Source organism: Balaenoptera borealis (genome assembly GCF_965194805.1).
Source record: "Balaenoptera borealis genome assembly, chromosome: 13".
NCBI classification, from domain to species: domain Eukaryota; kingdom Metazoa; phylum Chordata; class Mammalia; order Artiodactyla; family Balaenopteridae; genus Balaenoptera; species Balaenoptera borealis.
The window spans coordinates 25,914,659-25,939,623 of NC_138870.1; the positions used below are offsets into that span (position 1 = coordinate 25,914,659).

General features: G+C 40.0%; 1 protein-coding gene and 1 long non-coding RNA gene across 3 annotated transcripts in view; one reads left to right on the forward strand and one right to left on the reverse strand.

Annotated features, from left to right (window-relative positions):
* The window catches only part of TMTC1 (transmembrane O-mannosyltransferase targeting cadherins 1), a 265,227-nt gene that overhangs the window by 213,294 nt on the left and 26,968 nt on the right, over nt 1–24,965 (reverse strand). For both annotated transcript variants that reach the window (XM_082352064.1, XM_082352063.1), the window contains exons 3-5: nt 18,488–18,561; nt 15,789–15,965; nt 11,547–11,753 (exon numbers count right to left, since the gene is read on the reverse strand). In XM_082352064.1, coding sequence (XP_082208190.1) covers nt 11,547–11,753; nt 15,789–15,965; nt 18,488–18,561 — 458 coding nt within the window. The remainder of the gene's footprint in view (nt 1–11,546; nt 11,754–15,788; nt 15,966–18,487; nt 18,562–24,965) is intronic.
* LOC309610015 overlaps nt 1–24,965 on the forward strand; it is a 173,494-nt gene that overhangs the window by 52,938 nt on the left and 95,591 nt on the right. The window lies entirely within an intron of this gene.

Below are 24,965 nucleotides of genomic sequence, written 5' to 3' on the forward strand. Positions count from 1 at the left end.
CTTTATGTCTGGAAGACAGCCCTCCCTCCCTTTAGTTCATCTTCTCATCTGTTAAGACTCAGTTTATGCCAAACCTCCCAGGCTGGCTAAGGTATCCTATCCTGTGAATCCCATAATTCAGGGTACACACATCGATCATCATACTTGTCACCCTCAGTAAGATTATCTTGTTCTTTGTATGACTTCCCCACTGGGGTGTAAACTTATCCATGCTGGCCCAATCAGAGTCTCTGTTTTTGAGAATCTGAAGTCAGAACACATTAATTCCAGTCCATCTGTAACAGAGAATTGAACTGAGAGGCTACATGAAGCCAGGACTGAGGCAGCCCTGCAACTCACCAAATTGAGAAAAGTCAGTCTTTAAGAAGAGGAGGAAAGGACAACAACATGGATTTTAAAAAGCAAAAGAGAGACCATGAACCCTCCAAAAGGTAAAAAAGAAATGTTTTGAGTTTGCCAGTTCCTGTGTCCAGAAATCAGGTTCAATACCCAGACTGGGGTGCCATTAGAGTCCAGTGTACCTTTCTAATGAAAACTTCAATTTTCTTAAACAAGTTCTTTAAAAATTTTGTTCTTTGTAAGCAAATGATCCCTATGACATCTGTATATAGTGTTTAATAAATGCTTATTAATCAAATGAATCAACAAACTGTCTCTGAAGAGTCAACAGGTATCAGTTTGCAAATGCACAGCTTTGATGACTTCTATGATGGTTGAGGGCAAAATATGTGTAAACTTTAACCTTTTTTACTATTGATATTTCTCATCAATACATTTGACTTAAGTTCCAAAGACTTAAGTAGTCAAGAATTCAAGATGGAAAAGGAAAAGAAAAATAGCCAAATGCACACTAGCGAAATCTCCTCCACAGTCTGCTTAGTCACTCACGAGGGTGGCCCATTATCATATCTCACTTCAGGGTCAGCCTCCGACTCTCACACAACTTCCAACTACATGCACACCGATGGAATGCAGTGATTAAAAGAGAAAAGGAAGTGACAGCATCGTTTCATAAGAGTTTGGGCAAATAGTCAGAGAGAGTGCCAAATGACGTGAGACCACCTGTCTCACTTGCGTCGTTTCACAGATAAGAAAAACAAACATCCAGGGAAGTAAAATAACTGGCCCAAGTAGCAGAGCAAATCAGAATCAGAGTAGAACTCAATTTCCCCCCAACCAGGTCATGGCTCCTTACACTACCGTCCGTTTCTTTACGTCCAGCCCAACCTGGGAAACAGCTCTTCTCTTTCAAAGAATTCAGCAATTCTACAATGTTCAGACTTTTCAAAAACAGCAATGAGGACAATGATACAAGTTTTATTGTTCAAGACATATACTCAGTCGTCAACTATTGATATTATCACACATGTATTTTCTGCTTAAAAATATCTGGAGATTGGTACCCAATCTTGACTTATCTTAATGGTTTACCTATCTATTGTGGCTATAAATTATGTGCCATAAGGAAGAGAGAAACAAGGAACACTCCTACAGTGTTGGTGGGAATGTAAATTGGTACAGCCACTATGGAGAACAGTATGGAGGTTCCTTAAAAACTGAAAATAGAGCTACTATATGATCCTGCAACCCCACTCCTGGGCATGTATCTGGAGAAAACCATAATTCGAAAAGATACATGCACCCCAGTGTTCATTGCAGCACTATTTACAATAGCCAAGACATGGAAGCAATTCATCCATTGACAGATGAATGGTTAAAGAAGATGTAATAGACTTAAACAACTGAATATTACACAGCCATAAAAAAGAAAGAAATATTGCCATTTGCAGCAATATGGATGGATGTAGATGTTATCATACTAAGTGAAGTAAGCCAGACAGAGAAAGACAAATATCATGATATTGCTTACATGTGTAATCTAAAAAAGAAAATGAGACAAATGAACTTTATATACAAAACAGACCCACAGACATAGAAAAAAAAAAAAACTTATGGTTACCAAAGGGGAAAGGGGTGGGGAGGGATAAATTAGGAGTTTGGGATTAACAGATACACACTACTATATATAAAATAGATAACCAAAAAGGACCTACTGTATAGAACAGGGAACTATACTTAATATTTTGTAATAGCCTACAAGGGAAAAGAATCTGAAAAAATAGATATATACGTATGCATAACTGAATCACTTTTCTGTACACCTGAAACTAACACAACATTGTAAATCAACTATACTTCAATTAAAAAATTTTTTAATTAAAAATTTTAGGGCTTCCCTGGTGGCGCAGTGGTTGAGAACCTGCCTGCCAATGCAGGGGACACGGGTTCGAGCCCTGGTCTGGGAAGATCCCACATGCCGCGGAGCAACTAGGCCTGTGAGCCACAACTACTGAGCCTGCGCGTCTGGAGCCTGTGCTCCGCAACAAGAGAGGCCGCGACAATGAGAGGCCCGCGCACCGCGATGAAGAGTGGCCCCCGCTCGCCGCAACTAGAGAAAGCCCTCGCACAGAAACGAAGACCCAACACAGCCAAAAATAAATAAATAAATAAGCTTTCATTTAAAAAAAAAAAAAAATTTAAAGAAGAGAGAAACAACCTATACTGAGGATACACGTACAGTCTCTCCCTGACTCCACATGAAAACTACAAGTGCAGTTTTATAATTAAATAAACAACTTTTTAAATCAAATTATTTTCATCATAAATGCAGTATGGATCATAATTCCTTTCACAAAGTGATATTCCTCTCACAAAGAAAAATTACTTAAGGGAACCAAAGGTAAAGTACAAAAAGAAATCTATGATAAAGACTTAACTGTCAGGAAATAGAAGCTCTACCACTTGAAAACTGAAACGCATTGGTTGGTTATTCATTAGGAACTGAGGGCATGTTTAGCTCTTAACATAAGACGCTAACATTATTCCTTCCCTCCGTCCAACTCTGGCTGGTTGTTTGCATGTGGTTGTTTTTTTTTTTTCTGAATTATGATATAATTAATTGCCTTCATCCCCTAAAAACCCATACTATGTTCCCTTTACCAATACTTTTGGAGGTTAAATAGTTAAAAGCAAATCTTTAATGCCAGGATCCTCATGGAGACTGCTGCTTAGGGTGATTTCAAAATCAGTATGTATTTTCTAGATTATATATAAAGTAGTAAAGATCATGGTTTGAATAATGTGAATAGCATTAATAATCCATAAATCTACAACATGAAACACATCTTCCAATATGGCTATAAGGTCATCAATCTAAAAAACTAGTAAATTGTCTTTATTATTTGATTTTCAACCTAATGGTTTGTTTATTAAAGTGATGCTTTATTCAATAGTAATTCTAAATACATCAAAAACTTTTAATTAAAGAAAGTCCACTGTTAGTCTCAGCAACTAAGAATAACTTTACACATACAACTTATAATGAGGATGGTATCCATCAGGTAAGAATAAGTGTTGGGGCTTCCCTGGTGGCACAGTGGCTAAGAATCCTGCAGGGGACACGGGTTCGAGCCCTGATCCGGGCAGATCCCACATGCCGCGGAGCAACTAAGCCCGTGTGCCACAACTACTGAGCCTGCACGCTAGAGCCCACAAGCCACAACTACTGAGCCCACATGCTACAACCACTGAAGTCCGCGTGCCTAGAGCCTGTGCTCTGCAACAAGAGAAGCCACTGCGATGAGAAGCCCGCGCACCACAACAAAGAGTAGCCCCCGCTAGCCGCAACTAGAGAATGCCCACGCATTCTGCCCAATGCAGCCAAAAATAAAAAAATTTATATAAAAAAAAGAAGTGTTAACACAGGCATTCTGTTTTCCTGCTAAACTTTGATGAAATCCATCTTTGTTACAAGAATGTTTTTTTCTTTTACAGTCATTTTCCTCTAAAATACTGTAAGCTCATAAAAAGAGAGAAAATAAGTAAATATCATAAACAAATCAAATCAAGACTATACCACTTTCATAAATACAACAAAGGAAAAGTGACCACTATAAAAAGATTTCTAAACAGTAATTCTTCCACACTGTCTTTGGCATAAAATAAGCATGCTGGTAGGGAAAGGTAAGTCCTAGCCCTACCATTTATGAAAAGCCACAACTAATAGCCATGTTAAGCTCTTTTCATGTATTCACTCATTTGTTCCTCACAATAAGCTCATAGAGCACCTTTTCTGTATTTTTTCAAGCATTTACATTTTTAACATTGTCACATTTAATCTAGAAAACATAGTAGCAGTTCAAAACATGTGGCAGACAATTTTCAGAGCAACAAGCTGGAAATCCCACCAAATTATCTGAAACCATCATGATCTATTGCCTAGTGTAGAATAATGTTCCCATGAAAGAATTATTTATGTATACCCTGAGTGTTTACAATGTTAAGATGAACTGATACTGCTTTTACTGCAATCACTCCACAACCTCTCAGCAGGCTACATTAAAAAAGATAAATTAAAAAAAAATTCAGCTGGATGACAGCAGCTTTAACTAAAAGAGCAAAGAAATTGGCAGCAGACTCCCTACAACACCCTAAGGGCCCTACCTGTGTTCTGCAAAAGAAGAGAAAGATGTTTGGTGTCCTTGAAGTCACCCAGGCTCTAACTTGCACAGGACAGTGGTTGAGTATCCATATGGTGACTGGTGAGCTGACAGAAAACCATGAGGCTTGACATCCTCTTCTAAGAGCCTACTGTGGCAGTGACAAAATTGAATGCCAACCAGAAATGCCTACATTCTGATAGTTTTCTCTTTCAACATATGTCCCCATGAATCCAATTGGAAAGCAGATGCCTAAGCTTGATAGCTCTACACTGAGAAAGGAAAGAAAGAACTTATCATCCACTGACTGAAATTCACAGGGGATAGAATATTGCCAAGATTCGGTACCCAGTCAAGATTAAGCAGAATGAACCAGGGGCTGTCAGCAGTTAGGAACTCTACCAAATGCTATCCGTAAATTAAAAGGAATTTTGCTCTTTAGCATGTGATTTATTTGGAAGAGGCTTTTAGTGCTTTTAGTGCTAAGTTCTGAATGAAGCCAAGAAACACTTTACTGAAATGATCCATTTTAGTGCTGAGTTCAGTTCAAGAAGCAAAGCAGATTTCAATAAGCTTTCAGGCAAACTCATCCAAGTCATACCTGCTTTACCATATACTCTGGGTCTGGTTCAGATGGAATAACATCACTCTCAACTAATGGTTAGGAAATAGTGACAGAAAAAACTCTCTTTTAATTCTCTATCCACAGAAGAGAATACCTCTCTGGTAAGTTCCATGTTTAAGAAAAGCTACTTTAAAAGAATTTGAGAGCCCATCTTGGGTAAATCAACCCACCAAAGAACGTTAAAGGCAGATTAATGATACTATCCCAATAAACACAGTTCAAAATTAAGAAGCCTGAAAACACTAACTGACAGTTCTTTTGGAAAATTACTTTTTTATTTAAGTTTTTAAAAATAAATTTCCCACTATTTTCATCCTTCCTATAGCAAAACAGCAGCATTTGTTCACTCTTCCCAGGAAAATGTGTCCTTCTCCATAAGAGGACAAATGCCTGCAGCAATCACCCACCTCCCTTCTCTAGTGCCTTCCCAGCCACTAAGCAAGTCTGCAGTTCAGTCACACCAGGAGGCATTACCCGGTCTTAGTAAAAGCTATGGTCAGTTCAGTATATTAAAAAGAAATTGACAAGCTATGAAAAAGCTCACGCATGTATGGGCCAAAGGTACCAAGAGAGGATACCCTTTGGATATTGGGTCCAAATGATAGAATCATGGGTGTAAACAGTTTTAAAGTTGTTTAATAAGAAATAACTTTAACAATAATTATGCTAGTAGGTTTGGTCAGTTGTCTTTATAAAATACAGCCTGAGAGTTACTGCTTTCTTGGGTCCACCACCATCATGTGCCAAAATAAGTCATAGTGATCTGGCTGCAGCCACCTAAGAACTACATCTGAAGACTGAAGTATTTACACCATTGAAGAAGAGAGAGAATTCCAAAGCAAAATGTGGCCCAGCTCATCTTTAAACAAAGCAATGGAAATGAGGAAAGATGATCAGCAGCAATGAAAGAATTTGCAAAGTCTCTTTGAAGTAAGATCTTAGTCCATACCTACTTCCATAGGGTTGTTTGTGTTCTTAGCGTGGATTCAGCACTGAGCTTTACACTTACATTAAGAGATTTTAAAGTAGGGGAGGGGATTTATTAATACGAACCCACAAACTTCACTTTTAACTGTTGGAGATATTTTCTGTGTAGATCTATTAGTTTACTCCACCCCACTTTCATTTGGTCATTTCATTTTTTTAAAGCAGTAACTGAATGAGATTGAAAACGGCCCATCTGAGATCAGTCAACCAGAAAGGTGTGTAAAATGGTGGGGGGATAACCCAATTATTCATCAGTAATTCAGGCTTTCAACACAGAATTTTTCCTGTCACCTGAAAATCTCATTTCACTAACTTACTAAGCTTCTTTCAAAGCTTACGTGAGGCTGTTAATAATGATCTGAAACACATTTGCCCTACTCACAGGAGTTTAATCTACAAAGCATTTCTTACTTTAGGGAAAAAGAATACAATGCAAGGTCTACAGAAGTAAAGCATTAGAACGACACTTGAAAGATCAGTGACTCATTCCACCAGTGAAGGTCAAAATATTTACACGCTTCCTTAAGTCCTCTGAATTTAAGTTAATTATCTAACAGTTTCACTTTAGTGCCAACCTGTTCTCTAATCCTAAACCTGTCTTAGTTTCTTGATTTGCATGCCTCCGTGCAAGGCATACAAGAAAAACTTTTAAGACACACTGAAGTGAAAAATATAACCGCTGTCTTACCCACAAAGGTAGGAAACGAGCCCATTTTAAGTAAAAATATCATGATCATCATCCAGCTAAGTTCCATGAGGGCAGAGCTCTGTTTACTTCACTACCATGTATTCCCAGCACCTAAAACATTACTTGGCACACAGGAGGCATTCAGTAAATACTGACAAATGAATGATTCATGACAGATGCTGCAGAGCAACAGAAGAGGAAAAGAGCAAGAATTTATTCAGCCAAGAACTGTCTTCAACACCAGTCATAATCACTGTCATTTAAATGTGAAATCAATCAAGTCTATATATGAAAAATGACTACATATAGTTACAGATATAGGTATGAGTTACGAGGATAAGAGTTCAGGTAGAATTCACTGAGTTTTCTAAGGTGAAAGGGAAAATGTGTCCATGCGTGAATGAACTGGATATAATGAAGAGGGTAGGGAGAAGGAAGGTTTACATACAAAACATTTCTCATTTCACATGGAACAACTGAGTAAAAGGTGGTATCAACTGAAATTTCATCTGATTCCAGAGTGTATACTCTAAGTCCTAGGTTCTTCATTGCACTTGCTACCCATAAGCCAATCACTAAGTCACACAGAAAAACAGGAAACTAAATAAATGACTTGCAGTAAGATTTTGGAATTCTCCTGTGTTTGGTAACTATAGAAAATATTTTACCTGATAGTATTTAGTCCAATTTTTTGACAGCCTAATGCCATGCATGCAAGTAAATACATACTAGCAAATAGTTTCGAAGTTCAAGCAAAAAAAAAAAAAAAAATCTCACACAAACTTATCCCTTCCCTGCACACTACAGGTTCACCAGTTTCAGGATACATCCTGGTGATCCTGGTGTTTAGAAACCCACACAGGAATAATAATATTCATTATACTAAGCTACTACTAATGATGCTGTGGGCTGCCACACTGAATGGCCACTGTGTACCAGGCACCTATTTACATGTTTATTATGCAGGCTATAGCTTTGAGTCCTGACAAGCAATCTGAGAGTAAGGTGTCATGATTAGTTCCGCCTTTTGGAGATGAGAAAACTGAGGCTCACAGAGATAAAATAACTTGTCCAGGATCAAGTAAGTGAAGGAGCCATGATTTAAACACTGTCTGCAGAGATCTTCAGAACTAAGATAACATTGCCTTTTTGAACTTTTATTTTCTTTACCTGATCACCTTCTGACAAAAGGACACACACAGTTTTTAGAAATAATTTTGATACTAATCAAATTTATAGTCAAATATATGACACCTTTCCTTTCCAAAGAAGGAAAATACATGACAACTTTCCTCTCCAAGAAAGGATAACGGTCTTTCTTGCCCACAAACATGTTAACTTACTAAGACCCTGACCCAGTTCCAGTTGTCCTATGTACTGCTCTCCAGACATAATTCTTTCTAAAACAGGCTGGTGCTCGGAGTTTAAAAAAAAAAAAAAAAGCATGTCGTTTAATTCAATGTATTAGCACCAACACCCTATATCAAAGCAAGTCAAAAGGTGCCTCATTTGTTGACCCAAGGACGGCTGCAAGAATCTTCTACCCCCGAGAGTTCAACAGGGGGGCCAGCTCCACAGAGCATGAAACAAGTGTCCTGCCTCCTTCCCAAAGCCAAGTCCTCACCCGGGAAGCTGGACTTCAGAGCATAACAAACAGGCAAAAGCAAAGGATTAGGGGTCAAACAGCCTGAGTTCCAATCCTGACGTTACCACTTACTAACTATGCAAATGTTTTAAATGACCATTTAACTTCTTCCATTTCCACCTGATAATGCAAACTCTAAGATCTACCCTAAACGAAAGTTGTGATGGCTGCGTGGGACAGCATGTGGGAAATGCCAGCCCACCTCCTGGTACATAGCGGATGGATCACAGACATAAAGTTTTCTTCCCCTCCTGAAAGACCTTCTTCACTGGAGTGCTGGAGCTGACTCACACTGGCTTGCAAGAGATGACTATTAAATTTTCAGAAATTTTGCAGGCCAGTTATTAAATACAGACATTATTGAAAATTAAATTATATAACTATAATAAATCCTATGTATGTAAACATATTGTATATATTTATATTAATATATAATATATATCTTAAAATAAATGATATAAACTTAAATCATGCTAAAAACAAAGGTAATAAGTACTCAAGGCTCATCACTTCCTAATTCGTTTCCTTCATTTTACTGTTATCTATGCTCTTGAGGTTACTACGTCTATTGTCCATTGAGCAGTGGAAACGCTTCATGATGGTGAGCTATGGCACACCTCTCCCAGCTCCACGTTCAGCAATGTCACATCTGTAGCTTCAAATCAGCCATGGTAAGAGTATTTACATGGAAATTGGCCAACACCAGTCAGGATTTACTTTCTCTGGAGAGCCAGTTATTAAGCATTTACCAGTGCACCCCTGGTATTCATACTTCATCTTATTCCTTTCTGCTCCGCACCTTCCATCTCTGCTCTCCACAAGTTATCTATCTACATACACACACCCATTAAACTGAAAATAAAAACGAAAACAAAAACCTAACACCCCTGGAGTTAACATCCTTTGCCCCATTCCTTCATTACCAAATTCACTGAAAATATTCTATTTATGCTTAATTCCAATACTTTCTTACCACCTACTCATTAATTTATTCATTTCACAAATATTTGAGCAACTACTCTTAGCCAGACACTATGAAAGGAACTGGGGATACAAATGTGATCAGAAGCCGACACGGTCCCTGCCCTGATGAAACTCAGTCACACTGCAGCCTGACTTATGTCCTTCCTTGAAAGTCTGTAATGTGCTATTAATTCTTGTTTTTTCTCCTTTGCCTTCCTTAAAAAAATTTACAATTTCCCCAAATATTCTGTCTTCTTTTCCTTCATGCCCTGTTACAGAAAAAGTCAAGAGATCCTCAAGGTTTTGACTATTTATCTCTCTGCTTTCTTGCTCAGGAATTTCAAGCATTACTGTGATTTAATCCTTTCCCAAACTTATTTTTCCTCTAGCCTTTCCATCTCAGTAACTGACACCACCACGCACCCAACTACTGAAGCCAGAAGCGCAAACATCCTTGTTTCCTGCCTTTCCCTCACCCCTTCACCCCAAACATCAGCAAGTCCTGTTAGATGTGTATCCAGAACTTATCCCAAATCCACCATATCCCGTCCACCTCAGTCTCTATCACCCTCGGCCAAGACCCTTTCTTTTCCCCTCAGTCTGTATGAAAGTCTCCCTGCTTTACTCTTGCCCCTTAATCATCCACTACAAGAAGCCAGTGTGAACATTCTTAATATAACCATTTTCCTCCGCATTAAACAAACAACAACAATAACAAACAGAACCCTCTAAAGTCTCCCCTTTCCACTCAAAATAAAATCCAAACTCACTTCCATGGCCAACACACCCTTCACCATCTGGGCCTGCCCACGCCCTGAGCTCGCCCCTTCCAAACCCCACTTGCTCGTTACCCCAAGTCTGGGACCCTGTGCCCAGATCTGAGCAGGGCTAGTTCCTCCGTGAGGATTCTGTGGGCCTTCCTTGACCAATCAACATGAATTTGCCCCAGCCAGGCCCAGCCACCACTCTCCACCACACTGTTCATTCTTTGTTGGTTATTTAGTGTGTGTCCTCCTCTACTGGAAGGGAAGCTACACAGGGCCAAGGACCCTGTCTTCCTTATTCACCAGGACATCCCTGGTGCCTGGAACATGCCAGGCACATGGTAGACACTTAGTAGATCTTTGTTGATGAATGAATAAATGGAGCACGATCCAAAAGACAGGTTTCCACAGGAATAATCGGAAACAAAGACCCAGAAAAGAGGGAGTTTTCTGGGACTGCACAGAAGAATAAGAATAGCAATCTGCTGTTTAACTGCTAATAGTATGAGTCAAATTTCCATCTTTATTAAATTCTGACTTGCCCATGGCTTGAGCTATTTTAGAGGCAAGCTAATTTAATGAGTTCTGATAAATCTATGTTAATTTTCATGGCTAGGTCAAAAGATTCAAAAAAAGAGAGAAAATCTTGTGCTTTAAAGTTTTTCCTGTACCCTGGGAGATCAGCTCAGTGCTTTGTGACCACCTAGAGGGGTGGGATAGGGAGATTGGGAAGGAGACGCAAGAGGGAGGAGATATGGGAACATATGTATTTGTATAACTGATTCACTTTGGTATAAAGCAGAAACTAACATACCATTGTAAAGCAATTATCCTCCAATAAAGATGTTTAAAAAAAAAAAAAGATTTTCTTGTACCCTCAAAAACATTTCTGAGAGGCAGTGTCCCCTGGGCTTCCTCCCATACTTGTGCTGTAATAAGTTCCTATCACACACCAAGAGCAGGGAGAGACAGAGCAGCAGAAGGTAGAGCTCTCCTCCCCCAGAAAACCGAGGGGCTTGCTCTCTGATGCCCAGGGCTCTTCCACCAGGGAAGCAGCAATATGTCTGCACTTCTTAATGGAGACTTCAGAGCCTCACCCCCTTCTTCCAAATAACAGCAGACAGCAGGGCTTCTACTTGCTTCTTCCAGCTACTCCTTTCTCATCTGATCTAATATAAGGGAGGAAGGGAAAGAAGAAGGGAAGGAAGGAGGCAGGAGGAAGGGAGATGGGGAAGGAAAAAGAAAGAAGGAGGGAAACAAGTGTGGGCGGGTGTCACAAAGAACCCACTCGGCGCTTCACTTCTCCAGCGATCCCCCTGCAACAGGTGATGCTGGATGGTGAAAACACGCAAGGTCAAGGAGCCCAGCCCAGTACCTCATCAAGGACCACACAGCTCGAGGAGACACAGGGAATCCGCTGCTCTTGGGTTCAGGCGGCAATGGAGTGTGGCAGCCACCCCAAGCTCCTTTGTGAGGGAACCGCTGCTGCTTCCCATTCTCCCGGAGAGGGTGCGCTGGCGGTGCGGTGGGCAGGGAGCTCCCGGGCCGCTGTGGGCTGCGCTGATGGACGACCCCATTGCTCCTAATTGTGCACGGAATGGAGGGGAAACAAAGTCAGACAGAATGACAAGACTTGCAACAAGGAACAGCAATCCCTTGTCCCATCGCCAAGCCCTGTTCCATGGAAGCGACCGTCCACAAGTCCTTTGGCACTTCTGTTTCTGGTATTCATCACAATATTTTTAAAATACGATTAAATTATAATATTATTTCTAATTTTAGAACTTGTCTTATTGACTTGCTACCATAGAAGATGAGGACTCAGTCCCTTTTATGCGGTCACCAATACACACACACACACACACACACACACGCACGCATGCACGCACGTTCACAACCACCCTCTTCTCTTCTCATCTTCCACATATATTTCTCTCATAATAAATATAATTTGAATTCTCATAACTCAGTTGAAGTGATATTCGGGATTTACATTATTATCATCTTGTGAAATGTTGTTCACAGCTGATCCACCCCGATGTATTCTCACATTTTCCTTCATGAATCTTCTGAGATGATATAATTCATAACCACTAGCTGGGCAAAAATTTTAAAGTCTGATACTACCAAGTGATGGGGAGAATGTGGAACAAAGGGGATTCTCATCCACTGCTGCAGTCCAGTCATTTCAAAAGCAATGTCTCTGGCTCGCAGTGAACAAGTGAAATCATAGTTCACAGTGAGATCAACACAGTGAACGTGTATCCATCTGTGGCCCCAGCAACACTTCTGTGGTTATGCCCCAGGAGGTACGTGCACACAAAGGTTGCCTGCAGCATGCTATATAATAGCCAAAAATGTAAAAATAACCTAAATTCAAAATCCAGAAGGATGGATAAATTGTGATAATTAAATACTACACAACACTTAAAATGAATGAACTAGAGCCACATGTATCCACATTGATGCATCTCAAAATCCAATGTTAAATGAAAAGAAAAGCAAGTGACACCATTTATATAAAGTCTGCAAGTATGTAAACAATGCTATTTGATATTCAGTGGTATATACTTATGAAGTAATAACAAGCAAACCGTCCTAGAAATGAAAAATGCCAAATTCGGGATCATGGTTATTTCTAGCCAGAGGGTAGGGACTGGGGTCAGGGAACGTTATCCTCTGCGTGTTGGCAATTATATGCTAATTTTTTAAAAAGAAAGAAATTTAACTTTCAGGAGCTGATCTTTCACTGAAAATGTTTCTTCCTAAAGGTGATGTCAAGTAAAAGAAATCTAACTCTGTTCGTGTGACCCAATCTTAAAATATAGGAATAAATTGCTCTTCATGTAGGAGAGGGCTTCCAACACTTGTTTCTGTTATTTCTTTCCTGTTGCCTGAATCACACAATGAAAAGACCTCAAGAACAACCTGGTACTGAGATGTTTATTCTAAATGAGCAGATAAGAATTTGCGTGTACGTTATTCTGGGAAAAGGGGACACGATTCTGTGAGATTCTCAAAGGGGTCAGGACCCCACAATACACACAGATCCTCTGAGCTGGTCTCCTGGTAAGAATGTGAGCCCAGGCTCTGAGCTGCAGATGCCCTGGGGGGTCTCCAAATCCCTGTCCTGTGTGCTCCATGGAGGCTCAGGGGTAACCCTGTGGCTCTGGAGTCACACAGACAGAAGTCCCAAGAGGGGATGGGTGACTCTGGAGAGGTTACTTTCTATGCCTGCCTGAATTCTCTCCTGTGTAAAACGAGGGTAAAAGTTGTTGTGAGCAATCAGTGACTTCATACCTGTAAATGGCGTGGCCCAGTGCCTGGCACATGGCCTGCACTCAAGAGAAACTGTTATCGACCAGGTCTCCCTATTACCTGCTCTCAGTTCCTTCTCACCACTTTCACAACTGTACTCAGTTACTCACGTGATAACTTATGTAACGTCTGTTTTCCCCAGTATTGCTCTTTGAGGGAAGGAATCTTAACTGTCTTATTCTTGGCCAGGCACAGAATGAGAATGTGTTAAGTGGGCGGAAAGAATGAGCACCTCCACCTATGCAGAGATTCTGGTGGTGGTGAGGGCTAAAAGTTACTAAAACAAACAAACAAAGAAACCCCACAGACTATGAGCTATGCAACATCCAAGCTACATATCAGCAGTATTGTTTTTTTCATAGAATAGAACTTCTAGCAGTTTGGTATAATGAAGGCCAAGAACAATTATTAAAGGAATAAAAAAGACAATTATTCTCTTTGAAAAAAGCCTAGCTCAACAGTGACCAGATGAAGAAAAAAGGAGTGTAGCAACCATGGGCTGGAGAGACCTAAGACCAGAGGAGATATGACTTCAAAGATGAGCGTAAACAAGAATGCTGCCTGCCATCATGTTATCAGCCTCTGCAGCGGGCCTGGAAGGTGCGCCCTGAGGGGAATTCAGGATGGAGAAAAATAGGATACTGACCCTAGAGAGTTGAGATGCATATCAAAGGAACAATTTTAATGAGCCCAGACTCTTGCATCTTCCCATATATAGAAAAGCACTGAAATCATTAACTTGACATGCCTGATTTTTTGTGATTAGCACTAATCTTTTGAGTTTCGACTATATAGTTGCTTTTTTATTTTTCTTCAGCAAAAACTCATACATCCCGGCTCCTCCCTTACCTCTTTGGAACAGTCCCTCAGAGCTATCTGAGAGGCTGCCTTCCCAGGCTATAGTCTTTAGCAATGTCCCCAAATAAAACATAATTCTCAACCCACAAGTTGTGTGTTTTATTTCCGTCGATATGAGGTTAAAATATCTCTGGACTGAACCAAAGGCGAGGGTCTGCAGGCACTTGCCACATCTTCTGCTGTCAGTAGAGCGAAGCAGAAAGACGATGGGAGGCAGATACAGAGAGGATGCCAGAAGAAAGTGGAAAGCCAGAGGGGTGGATAGGCTGCTCTCTAAATAGTAAGGTCAGCAATGCAATTACTGCCACGGGTGGAGAGGATACAGAGGAAAGGCATTCTCATATAAGCCTAGGGGAGGTGCTTTGGCTCACAGCTTTCTTGGCTTGAGCTTGGATCAAAATGATACCTGGGCTCCTTCCTTTTACACGCCTCTGAGATTTACAGAGAGCCAGCAGAGCACTAAAATCTATTTAAATTATCTCCAAGTACGCCCAGGCAGGAAGGTGATCAGAATTTACTGACTCATCTCAGCTTGTTGCCACTCACTAGCACTGCTCTTATCTTTATGTCAACAAGTGTAAAGAGGTAGGGAATGGGCTGAAAGGACAGGATTTTTTTTTTTTAAGATAAAATTCTTCATCGGACAAGGCCGGAGAGTAAATCAGTTACATTTATTAAAAGTTCAAATGTAAGGGCCTTATAATTAGTGAAAAATAGTGTCTGCATGCCAAATTGTTAGTAATTATGGATTTGATAGAGGAAGAAAATTATAGCATGTACTTGAACTTTTAATATGCCTTAGTCACTCTTATCATCTATAATCCACAGGATAATATGAATATGCCTTAATTTTTTTTAAATGAAAATAGGCTACTAAATAAACTTGTTCTTTAACTTGAATATGACATGTAATTATTCCTGTATGGTTTAGACTGGCCCTCTGTGGAATTCCAAAAGGCCCCTTCCAAAACTCTTAGGTAAAAGCATCATCCCTAAAGCAAGTAAACAGACTCTAATTTAGCATTTGAAGGCAGAGATTCAAGTCAAGCTGTTAACAAACTGTTACCATTTGTAACTACTCCCCTGTGTGAATCAAGATTTCTCAGTAGTATGCAACCAAAACAATCTGGTGATATAAACTTGCAATTAAAAAATAAATAAATAAACTTGCAATTAGCATTGATACTTTTCAATTCCAAATTTGGGGCTCACAAAAACTTATAGTTTTCATGGATTATCATAAAAGTGTGAAGAGTTTAAACATACATAATGCATTTATCCTAAGGAAATAAGCCTTACTATATGATAGTCTAAGATGAGGTTACATTTAACAAAATGTTATACCTCTATTTTTTTAATGAGAGTTTGCAAACTATTGATTTAAGCAACTCTTCTCTGCACATCATGGACTGCTTGACAGCAAAACTTTAAAATGACTTACGATTTATCATGATTGTGGGATAAAGAAAAGAGATCATAAACCAAGCACACGCCGAACACCGTGATGCCTGTCTCTTTCACCAGCATCGCGCAGGTCCCCAGAAACAGACTGAGCAGCAGGAAGAAGGGAGAAGCCGTGGGAGGGACACATTCCCCAACACAGCACTGGTCCACACTCCTGAAAAACAAGGTTGAGTTGCTTTTACTCTAAGAAATGTGGGTCGCTAAGAAATAACCACCTTTTAAAGGTAAGATCTAGCACCAATTTCCTTGTGTTCTAAGTAAGTAGGTGAGCAAAGATTTCTTCAAGAATGTTCATCACAGTATTATTTAAAATTTGCAAAGATGGAAAAAAGTAAATGTCCAACAATGCTGAATTTGGTACTTAAATTAAGGCATATATAAATTCTGGTAAATTATGGCATATAACAAAGGAACACTAAAAAGCCATTTAAAATGCTACCATAGAGATGTATTTAGTGACATGGAAAGATGTTTAGGTGAATATATTTTAAGTGAATACTACAGGTTACTAACCCACATGCATGAACTCTGGAGCCAGGTTCCCTGGGATCAAATCACAGCTCTGCTGTTAACTAACAGGGTAACATGGGGCAGGTCAGTTGCCTCCCTGTGCCTCAGTTCCCTCATGTGTGAAATGGGATCACAGGGTTGTAGGGAAGATTCAGTAAATGACTTATTACATGTTAAGTGTTTATCATTATTATTATTTCTGTGAAGGTGTTTTATATGCTTCTGTACAAAGAAATCAGTGGATATATACCAAAACACAATCATCATTTCTGTGTTTTAGTCTTTTTCTTTTCTTCTGGCTAATCTGTTTTGTTTTTTTTTTTTTTTTTAAATTGAGGTACAGCTGATTTACAATGTTGTATTAGTTTCTAAACTGTAGTTTTAAATTTATTTTTCATGAGAATGTATTAGGTAAAGCTTTTTTTTTTCTCAGCATAATTTCCAGCAGGGATTTTCTAAAACCCTCCAGTTGCTGTAAAGTCTTTTTTCACCTTACAAAACAGAGTCAGCCCCACACCAAGAAATTCCACTGTTCCTTCCGCAGGTGGCACACCAATTTGCTCCTACTCTTTTGAAGGCCAATATATCTGAAGTGGTGACGTCTTACCCTTACTGTTATGTCTCGGAACAATCACCTAAATTATATGCCAAATTTGTAGGAGACAGGCTTTTTCTCCGAAGCTGGTTTATAGCTTAAAATTACTCAAAGTGCGAATGGCCTGCACAACAGAAAGCTGTAACAGTGTGGCTTATTATCACCCAGATATGGATATGCTGCGGGCCCACTCATGCTCCCAAATTTATCAACACAGAGAAGAAGCCTGAGAGATCAAGTTCAAACTCAAAAGCGATTATTAATCTTGTTCTCACACCAGAGCAAATAGGAAACAACTGTTGAATTTGGGTTTATATTTTTAATATTTTCGCAACACTCTTTTATATACCTAGCAATGCAGTGGGAGATTACAAAGCCAGGACTAGAAGCCTGGTACTATATTAAGAAGAGACTCTGCTCTTAAAGCAAAACTTCATAAAGCTTAATTCAGTCCATCTTTGACCCAAGGTCTAAACTGGTTTACAACAAGGTTTCTCAGTTTCAGCACTACTGGTATTTTAGGGAAGATGATTCTTTGTTACAAGGGCTGTCCTGCACACTGTAGAATCCTTGGCCTCTACTCACATGCCAGCTGTGCCTCTCCAGTTGTGACAAGCAAAAGTATCTCCAGACATTGCAAATGTCCCCCTGGGGCAAGGTGGGCAAATTTGCCCCCTGTTGAGAACCACTGGTTTAGAACAGTGTTCCTTGGAGTCACTGGGTTTTATAAGATTATAGGCCAATGAACTGACCCAGAGATCAAGGTTCACAAATCCTTAACCAGGCATCCCTCCACGAAGCAGGGCAATGTGGCTCACTGGCCCCCTTACTCCTGGGCCACCCTCTGAGTCACCTGCCCCCATTACATTCGTTTTTTACCCACCCCTTTCCCTATGTGGATATGTCACGACTCAGGTGAGAATCTGATCAGTTAGGGGGGAAGGGGCAATATAATGGGAAATTGTTTTATTGTTTTTCAGTCTACCAAAGCAAGAAGCTTCCGTATTTTGATGAAAGGATGTGCAAATTGGAAAATACTACTTTCAATTCAGCCTTGTTATTTTAAGCTTTGAGCTACTTTAATGAGGATAATAAAGAGGAAAAAAACAAAACAAAACGTAGGACCAAAATGAAAAGGAGAAATTAAACAAATCATAGTTAAATAGAAGAGAGGACTAGACCCAGTATATTTTGGCTCAGAGCTAAGATTTCAAATTCCATTCTCAGTGAGAAACTACAAGTAAGAGAAATCAAGAAGCAAGAGCTTATCTTCCCAGCACTGGGAGAGCAGTCCTTTTAAAAGGCTATGACATGGTTCAGAATGTGGCTGGAAGAGAGAACAGCCTAGCTTTTGGTAAGGAGAGGGTTTCCTATCCCAGGTCTCCAAGAAGCTCACTGGGCAGTTCACTGCCAAGAAGCCTCCCTCCTCTCTCAGGCAGGAGCTGAGAGTCAACACACACACACACACACACACACACACACACACACACACACACACACACACACACAGCAGAAACTCCCAGGGGACGGCATGACTGTAAACAGATAAGGGCATTCTTAGCCGTACATACCTACTGTAGGAGAGAAAGGCTAACAGAAACAGCAAGCATGCCAACACGTCAGCTCTGCCAACAATTCCGGCCACCTAGAAAGTGTGAAAAAATAAAAACCTCAGAAAACCACTTTCAGAAACCCATTACAGAAGTGTTATTTGTTTTCAGAGGAATGAAAGGAATAATAAATTAGAAAACACATTATTCTTTAAATTCTGATATACGACTAACCACTTCTGGTTATATTTAACAATAATTTTAAAGAAGGAGATAAAGAGGAAGGAAGGGGCAAGATTTTCATGCTTAACTTCATTTTTAACCTTTCTTCTATTGAAGATGAATTCACAGCATCAAAGTATATTCATTTACTGGTTTTTTTCAAAAACATTTTTTTGCGCAATGACTGAGTGCTGGACACTGTACTAGTCTTTGGGCACCAGAGTGCTAATGGAACAGAGGATGCTTACAGGGCACCAGGGAAAAAATAAGACAAGAATGGGAAGGAGTATGAACTCATCATCGCTATGTGTGAGTGTACGTGCATGCCTCTGTGTTTCTTAGCAACATCACCAAAAGGGTCTGAAAGCAAAATACCCCAGTAGCGAAGAGCCATCCTGGCACTAACCACAGGCCATTGTTCCACTAAAGAGAACATGGGCCCCTTGGAGAAGCGGCTGATTCCAGGGTTGAGACTCAGGAGATACAAGAAGACTTGGATCATCTTCTCATGTTAGAAAGTAAGTGCTCAAAAAATGACAGGTGCATGTCAATAGGACACAGAAGCCAGTAACAATGGGCTCCCACTGACCAAATATGCAACAATTTGAACATCATAATAAATAAGGACAGCAATAAATGATAAACCATTGTCAGTTACAGTATTAAGACAAATATATTAATAACACTGTATATTATATATAATCCTAATATAAATTTTAAATTACATTTAAAGATATAACTAATAAAATAGAAAGACACTGAAGACTGGTGGCTGTTCCAAACTTAAGACTAAAGGAGGCTAAAAAGAAACCGTGACTAATGGCCTTGGTTTTAGAAAATATACAACGAAATTATTAAGGTGTAAAGGAGCATGAATTATGCAACCTACTCTCAAATGCTTCAGAAAACAAGTAATATTTTTATATATTGAAGGAGAAAGAGTGGAAGGATGATAAAACATATGCTGCAAAATGTTAAAAATTGGTGACTGGATAAAGAGTATATCGGTCACTACATTTTTTAAGCTTGAAATTATTTTTTTTATTCTGTTACTTCAGATAGGGACTGAAATGGAAGAAGGGTGGGGACAGATGGCTATTTATAAATCTTTGTATTATTTCACTACTCAAAACATGTGTACATTTCTCTTAATTTTTTGAAATCCAGGAAATAAAACTGTAAAGGAAAAAAACGGGGTATGGTTCAAGGAATGCTTCAAAGGAAAGGTCACATATGAGGAAGAATTCGCAAGGGAAATGAACAGACTTGACATTCAGGCACAGAAAACAGCCTTACCCAAATCACAGAAGACCTGAAGCCCATGGTGTGTTGGAGAATCAATCAACAATTAATAGTGGAAAATAGATTTCTGGGAAATATACCTATAAATATCTTCATATAATAAGCAAATTTTGCAGTCATAAAGGAGAGGCAACGACACACACATGGAGCTAGACCAGGGGTCCCCAATCCCCGGGCCATGGATGGTAGTGGTCTGTGTCCTGTTAGGAACCGGGCCGTACAGCAGGAGGTGAGCAGTGGGCAAGTGAATGAAGCTTCATCTGTATTTACAGCCACTCCCCATCGCTCATGTTACCGCCTGAGCTCCGCCCCCTGTCAGATCAGTGGTGGCATTAGATTCTCATAGGAGCGCAAACCCTACTGTGCAAGCGCATGCGAGGGTTCTAGGTTGCGCGCTCCTTATGAGAATCTAATGCCTGACGCTCTGAGGTGGAGCTCAGGCAGTGATGCTAGCGCTGGGGAGCGGCTGCAAATACAGATCATCATTAGCAGAGAGGTTTGACTGCACAGAGACCATAATAAATCAATTGCTTGCAGACTCATATCAGAACCCTATCAGTGAGTAGCAACCAAAAGCTCAGGGCTCCCACTGATTCTGCATGATGGTGAGTTGCATAATTATTTCATTATATATTACAACAGAATAACAATAGAAATAAAGTGCACAGTAAATGTAATGCGCTTGAATCATCCCGAAACCATCCCCCCACCCCCACCCCTGGTCCGTGGAAAAATTGTCTTCCACGAAACCAGTCCCTGGTGCCAAAAAGGTTGGGGACCGCTGAGCTAGACCATCCAAGGCTTGAATACAGGCTCCTCTAACCATCTGAGGGAGATTCAACTTTGTTATCTTTAAGTTCTGAGATTTGGTTTTGTTATCTTTAAAATGAGTATTACACCCCCTAAGTCACGTTACATATACAAAGTGCCCGCTCATTGTTGATGCCCTTCTTTTTTCTTTTTCCCTGCAGAGAAAGGGGGTGAGACTCTTAACAATGAGACGGGTTTTTCTGCGTGATGTATGGAAACCATCGTTTTACTTTAAGGTTTACATGTATGATATTTTATGTTAACTCTATTAGATAATCTAATATGTCTATTAGTGACAGTGTGGTTTCACCTCAGTGTCAAGGCCCAGCTCAGACTCACAGTACGTAAAGCAACAACTGCACACGGTTCACTTGTGAAGCCCAGGTCTGCTCAGGCTACAGCACCGCGCCTTTGAGCACTGAGCTCAGCATCACCAGCAAGGCCTCTGGGAGGTTAAACAGAGAGCCCAGCTCACCAGCAACAAAGTCCTGGGATCAGGCCCAGGCGTCTGGGCCCACGGGGACACCCATCACAGCACAACTGCTGTGGCCAACTCAGACAACAGCAAGACTCGCAAGCTGATATTGGGTGTGGCAAGCTGGAATGAGGCAATCACAAGCTAGGCAAGCATAACTAATGCCTTCAAGGAGTCTGAAGCCCTGCTTCTCAAACTGTAGGCAGTTAGCTCTGCCGGGAAACAGCAGCGTGTGCCAGCTGGACGTGCCCAGATGTGAAGAATGGAGTGTCCCTTGGAGCAGAAGCTCAGAGGGGGTGTTGAAATGTCAGTGCTAACACTGAGAGACTCTGCTGCCAGCTCTAAACCACCAAGCAGTCACTGAACACCTACTCTATATCCCTGTTAAGCTGGGGTCTCTGGGGCAAGGGGGTTAGTGTCTTAAAAACAAGGTGCTTGTCATCAACTACTATATGTCCAGACCAGCCACACAGTGAGTCAATTCGTCAACATCATCTTGTTCAGTAATTGCATGTTTCACGCCGATCAACAAACATTTAACAAGTGCCTCCTATTTGCCAGGTATTATGCCAGCTGGAGGGATAAAACCTGCCCCAAGCAGTTAACATCTGGTGAGGAGTCAAAGAGGGTATTAAGAGGTTACAAGGGAACTGCATGTATTGTAAAGAGGAGAAATTACTGCCATGAGAAGACTGAAGGCATTAATTTGGACTGCAGGATCTGGGAAGGCTTCGTGGAAAGGCTGGACTTATTCACTGAGACTTAAAGGTCAAGCAAGGAGGACTTCAGGAAACTCAAGACAGCGGGATGTGAATCCTGGGCCAGAGAGGGAATGCAGAAGCATTCCAGGCAGAGGAAAGAGAGTCCTGAAAGCATACTGGGTGTTCCTGGAAGGGGAGGTTAAAGTGATGAGAGCATGGAATAAATGAAAAGCGGGTGGGAGTGGGCAACAGGAAGCAAAGATGGAACATCAAGTTGGCACCCCTTGGGCTTGATCCCGTGACAGTGTAGGCTGAACCTACAAAGGAAGTACAAAAGGACTTGGTCAAAAATACAAAGAGATGGAGAGCACGTTATTTCTTCCCTTAAGCTTCAGGTTTCCATCACCAAGCAGGTAGCTGTAACCTGGGAACTGTATTCCTTTAACAAATATTCAAACATTTGAAAAAAATCAGTGAACATAATTGAGTAGAATTCAAATAATGTAACATTCAGATCTCCTAGCAGGCTTAACAGAACCACATGTGGAAACTTCCAAGTAAGGACTTAATTTGCCCCCAAAACTTGTTATTTCTTGGACTATCGCTATTATATTATATTTATTAATTATCTTACCTGCAAAATGAGTTCTATTGGTGGCAGACTGAGCCAGGAACACACACTTAACACACGGTAACAGCTGAAAGCCTAACCGGCTGATTAGATCATGACCAATTTTCTCCTAAGTACTCTTGTCCCAGCGATGGAAACGTCAACCCTAACCTTCAACTCCGTGTGTCAGCATTTCCTGCTCTTGCTTTTGACTTGACATAAGTGCATTCCTTCAAACAGTAATGCCTCTATGATGATTGTTAAGTTTTAATTCTCATAGGAGAATTACAATGATTTCCCCATTTTCCCAATTTCTCTACTGATTTTTCTCATGATTCGGGATTCAGAAAAACATAAATTTCCCAAGAAATATACTGTCAGGAAACCCAAGAATCACAAGGCCTTCAATGAGGAAAGCTCTAGGTCTACCTTATTCACTGCTATAGCCCTGCACTGATTGACTGTATTATAGTCACTCAAATTTTTGTTGAAAAATTACATAAATAAATGAATTTATTCCTCTCTACTTAAAGTGGAAATAATTTTTCCCTTCACTGGAATTTCAGTTTTATTACAACATATTGCTTTGTCTTGTACGTATTTATGTGTATGCTCTTTGCCTTTTCTAGGAGCTTATGAACAAACCGTGGGTAGGGACCCCACTGCCCACCCACATACCCGCTTGGCACCTAGCAGAGGGCCTGCACTAAGCAAGCACTCCTTTAACAATTTGTTGGTTATGTAATTAAGAAAGCAAATCCTTAATCATATCAACATGTTTACACTAAACCCTCCCCCCCAGTTTAAGCCCTCCATCCTTCCTGCTGTAATTTATGGTCTCATTCTTGTTCTAGTTTAACAACAAAGAGGAGACACATCCTACTAACTCCCTCTTTCATCCCACTATGGTCTGTTTTTCTTTTTCTTAAATAATGTATCACTATGTTTTCATAACACACATTTCTTTTTCTCTATTTCTCTGCCCTCCTTTCTAGAAGCCTGAACTAATATCTATAATTAAATAACAGTCTCTTGATTTTACTTTCCAGTATAGTTTATTATATAGGTCAAATTTCTTTGCCTTCTTATGCCTCCCCCATCTCCTTGTGAATGCAAATAGTTTCTTTAACATTTTCCCCTAAATAAATGTCTAGCTCTCAGGCTCCTTTGTCCCCATAATTGTGTTACCATGGATTTTTTTTTTTCCGATTAGTACAAAAGCTGCTTGAAACCTTTTTTTTTTTTTTTTTTTAACATCTTTATTGGAGCATAACTGCTTTACAATGGTGTGTGAGTTTCTGCTGTATAACAAAGTGAATCAGCTATACATATACATATATCCCCATAGCCCTTCCCTCTTGCACCTCCCTCCCACCCTTCTTATCCCACCTTCCCTATCCCACCCCTCTAGCTGGTCACAAACCACCAAGCTGATCTCCCTGTGCCATGCAGCTGCTTCCCACTAGCTATCTATTTTACATTTGGTAGTGTACATATGTCAATGCTACTCTCTCACTTCGTCCCGGTTTCCCCTTCCCCCTCCCCATGTCCTCAAGTCCATTCTCTATGTCTGTGTCTTTATTTCTGTCCTGCCCCTAGGTTCTTCAGAACCATTATTTTTTCTTAGATTCCATATATATGTGCTAGCATACGGTATTTGTGAAACCCTTTCTTAAAGGTCATTTTGCTAACAGGATTTTCCTTTTTTCTTAGAACTCCAGCTAGCTCATGATCACACTGCCTGAGATTACCTGCATTTTATGCTCTCCCTCTCTGCAAGCACAGAATTAGGTCTGTTCTTATTCTACGCATTTGTTCTTTCCTACAAACATTGTCTCCAAGATACTACTCTAAGCACGAATTTTTAACTCTACTTAAGAAATTATTTGTCAGAAACATAATATTGTCGATGGGCTTAGATTAAAACATTGCCACTGACCTGGTGTCATATATTCTATACGGCTAGGAGTAGTGGTCCTTGATTATTTCTCTTCATCTAACAATCATATTGAAAACTTATGCATTGCTCTCATCTTTTAAAATTCACATCTAAAATGTTTCATCATGATTTTAAATAATTCAAAGGATCTAACTTCCTGCGCATTTTAGAAACTGACATTTTAAAATAATGCCATAATGTTACTCCTTTAAATGTACCAAATGCACCTGAAACATACCACAGCAATTTGAAGCTCGTCATGTTCCCCCCTTACACAAATATGAACAGGCTCTTCTTTATTTTTGTTTATTTTTTTAAATTTTATTTATTTTTATTTTTTTTAACATCTTTGTTGGAGTATAACTGCTTTACAATGGTGTGCTAGTTTCTGCTTTATAACAAAGTGAATCAGTTATACATACACATATGTTCCCATATCT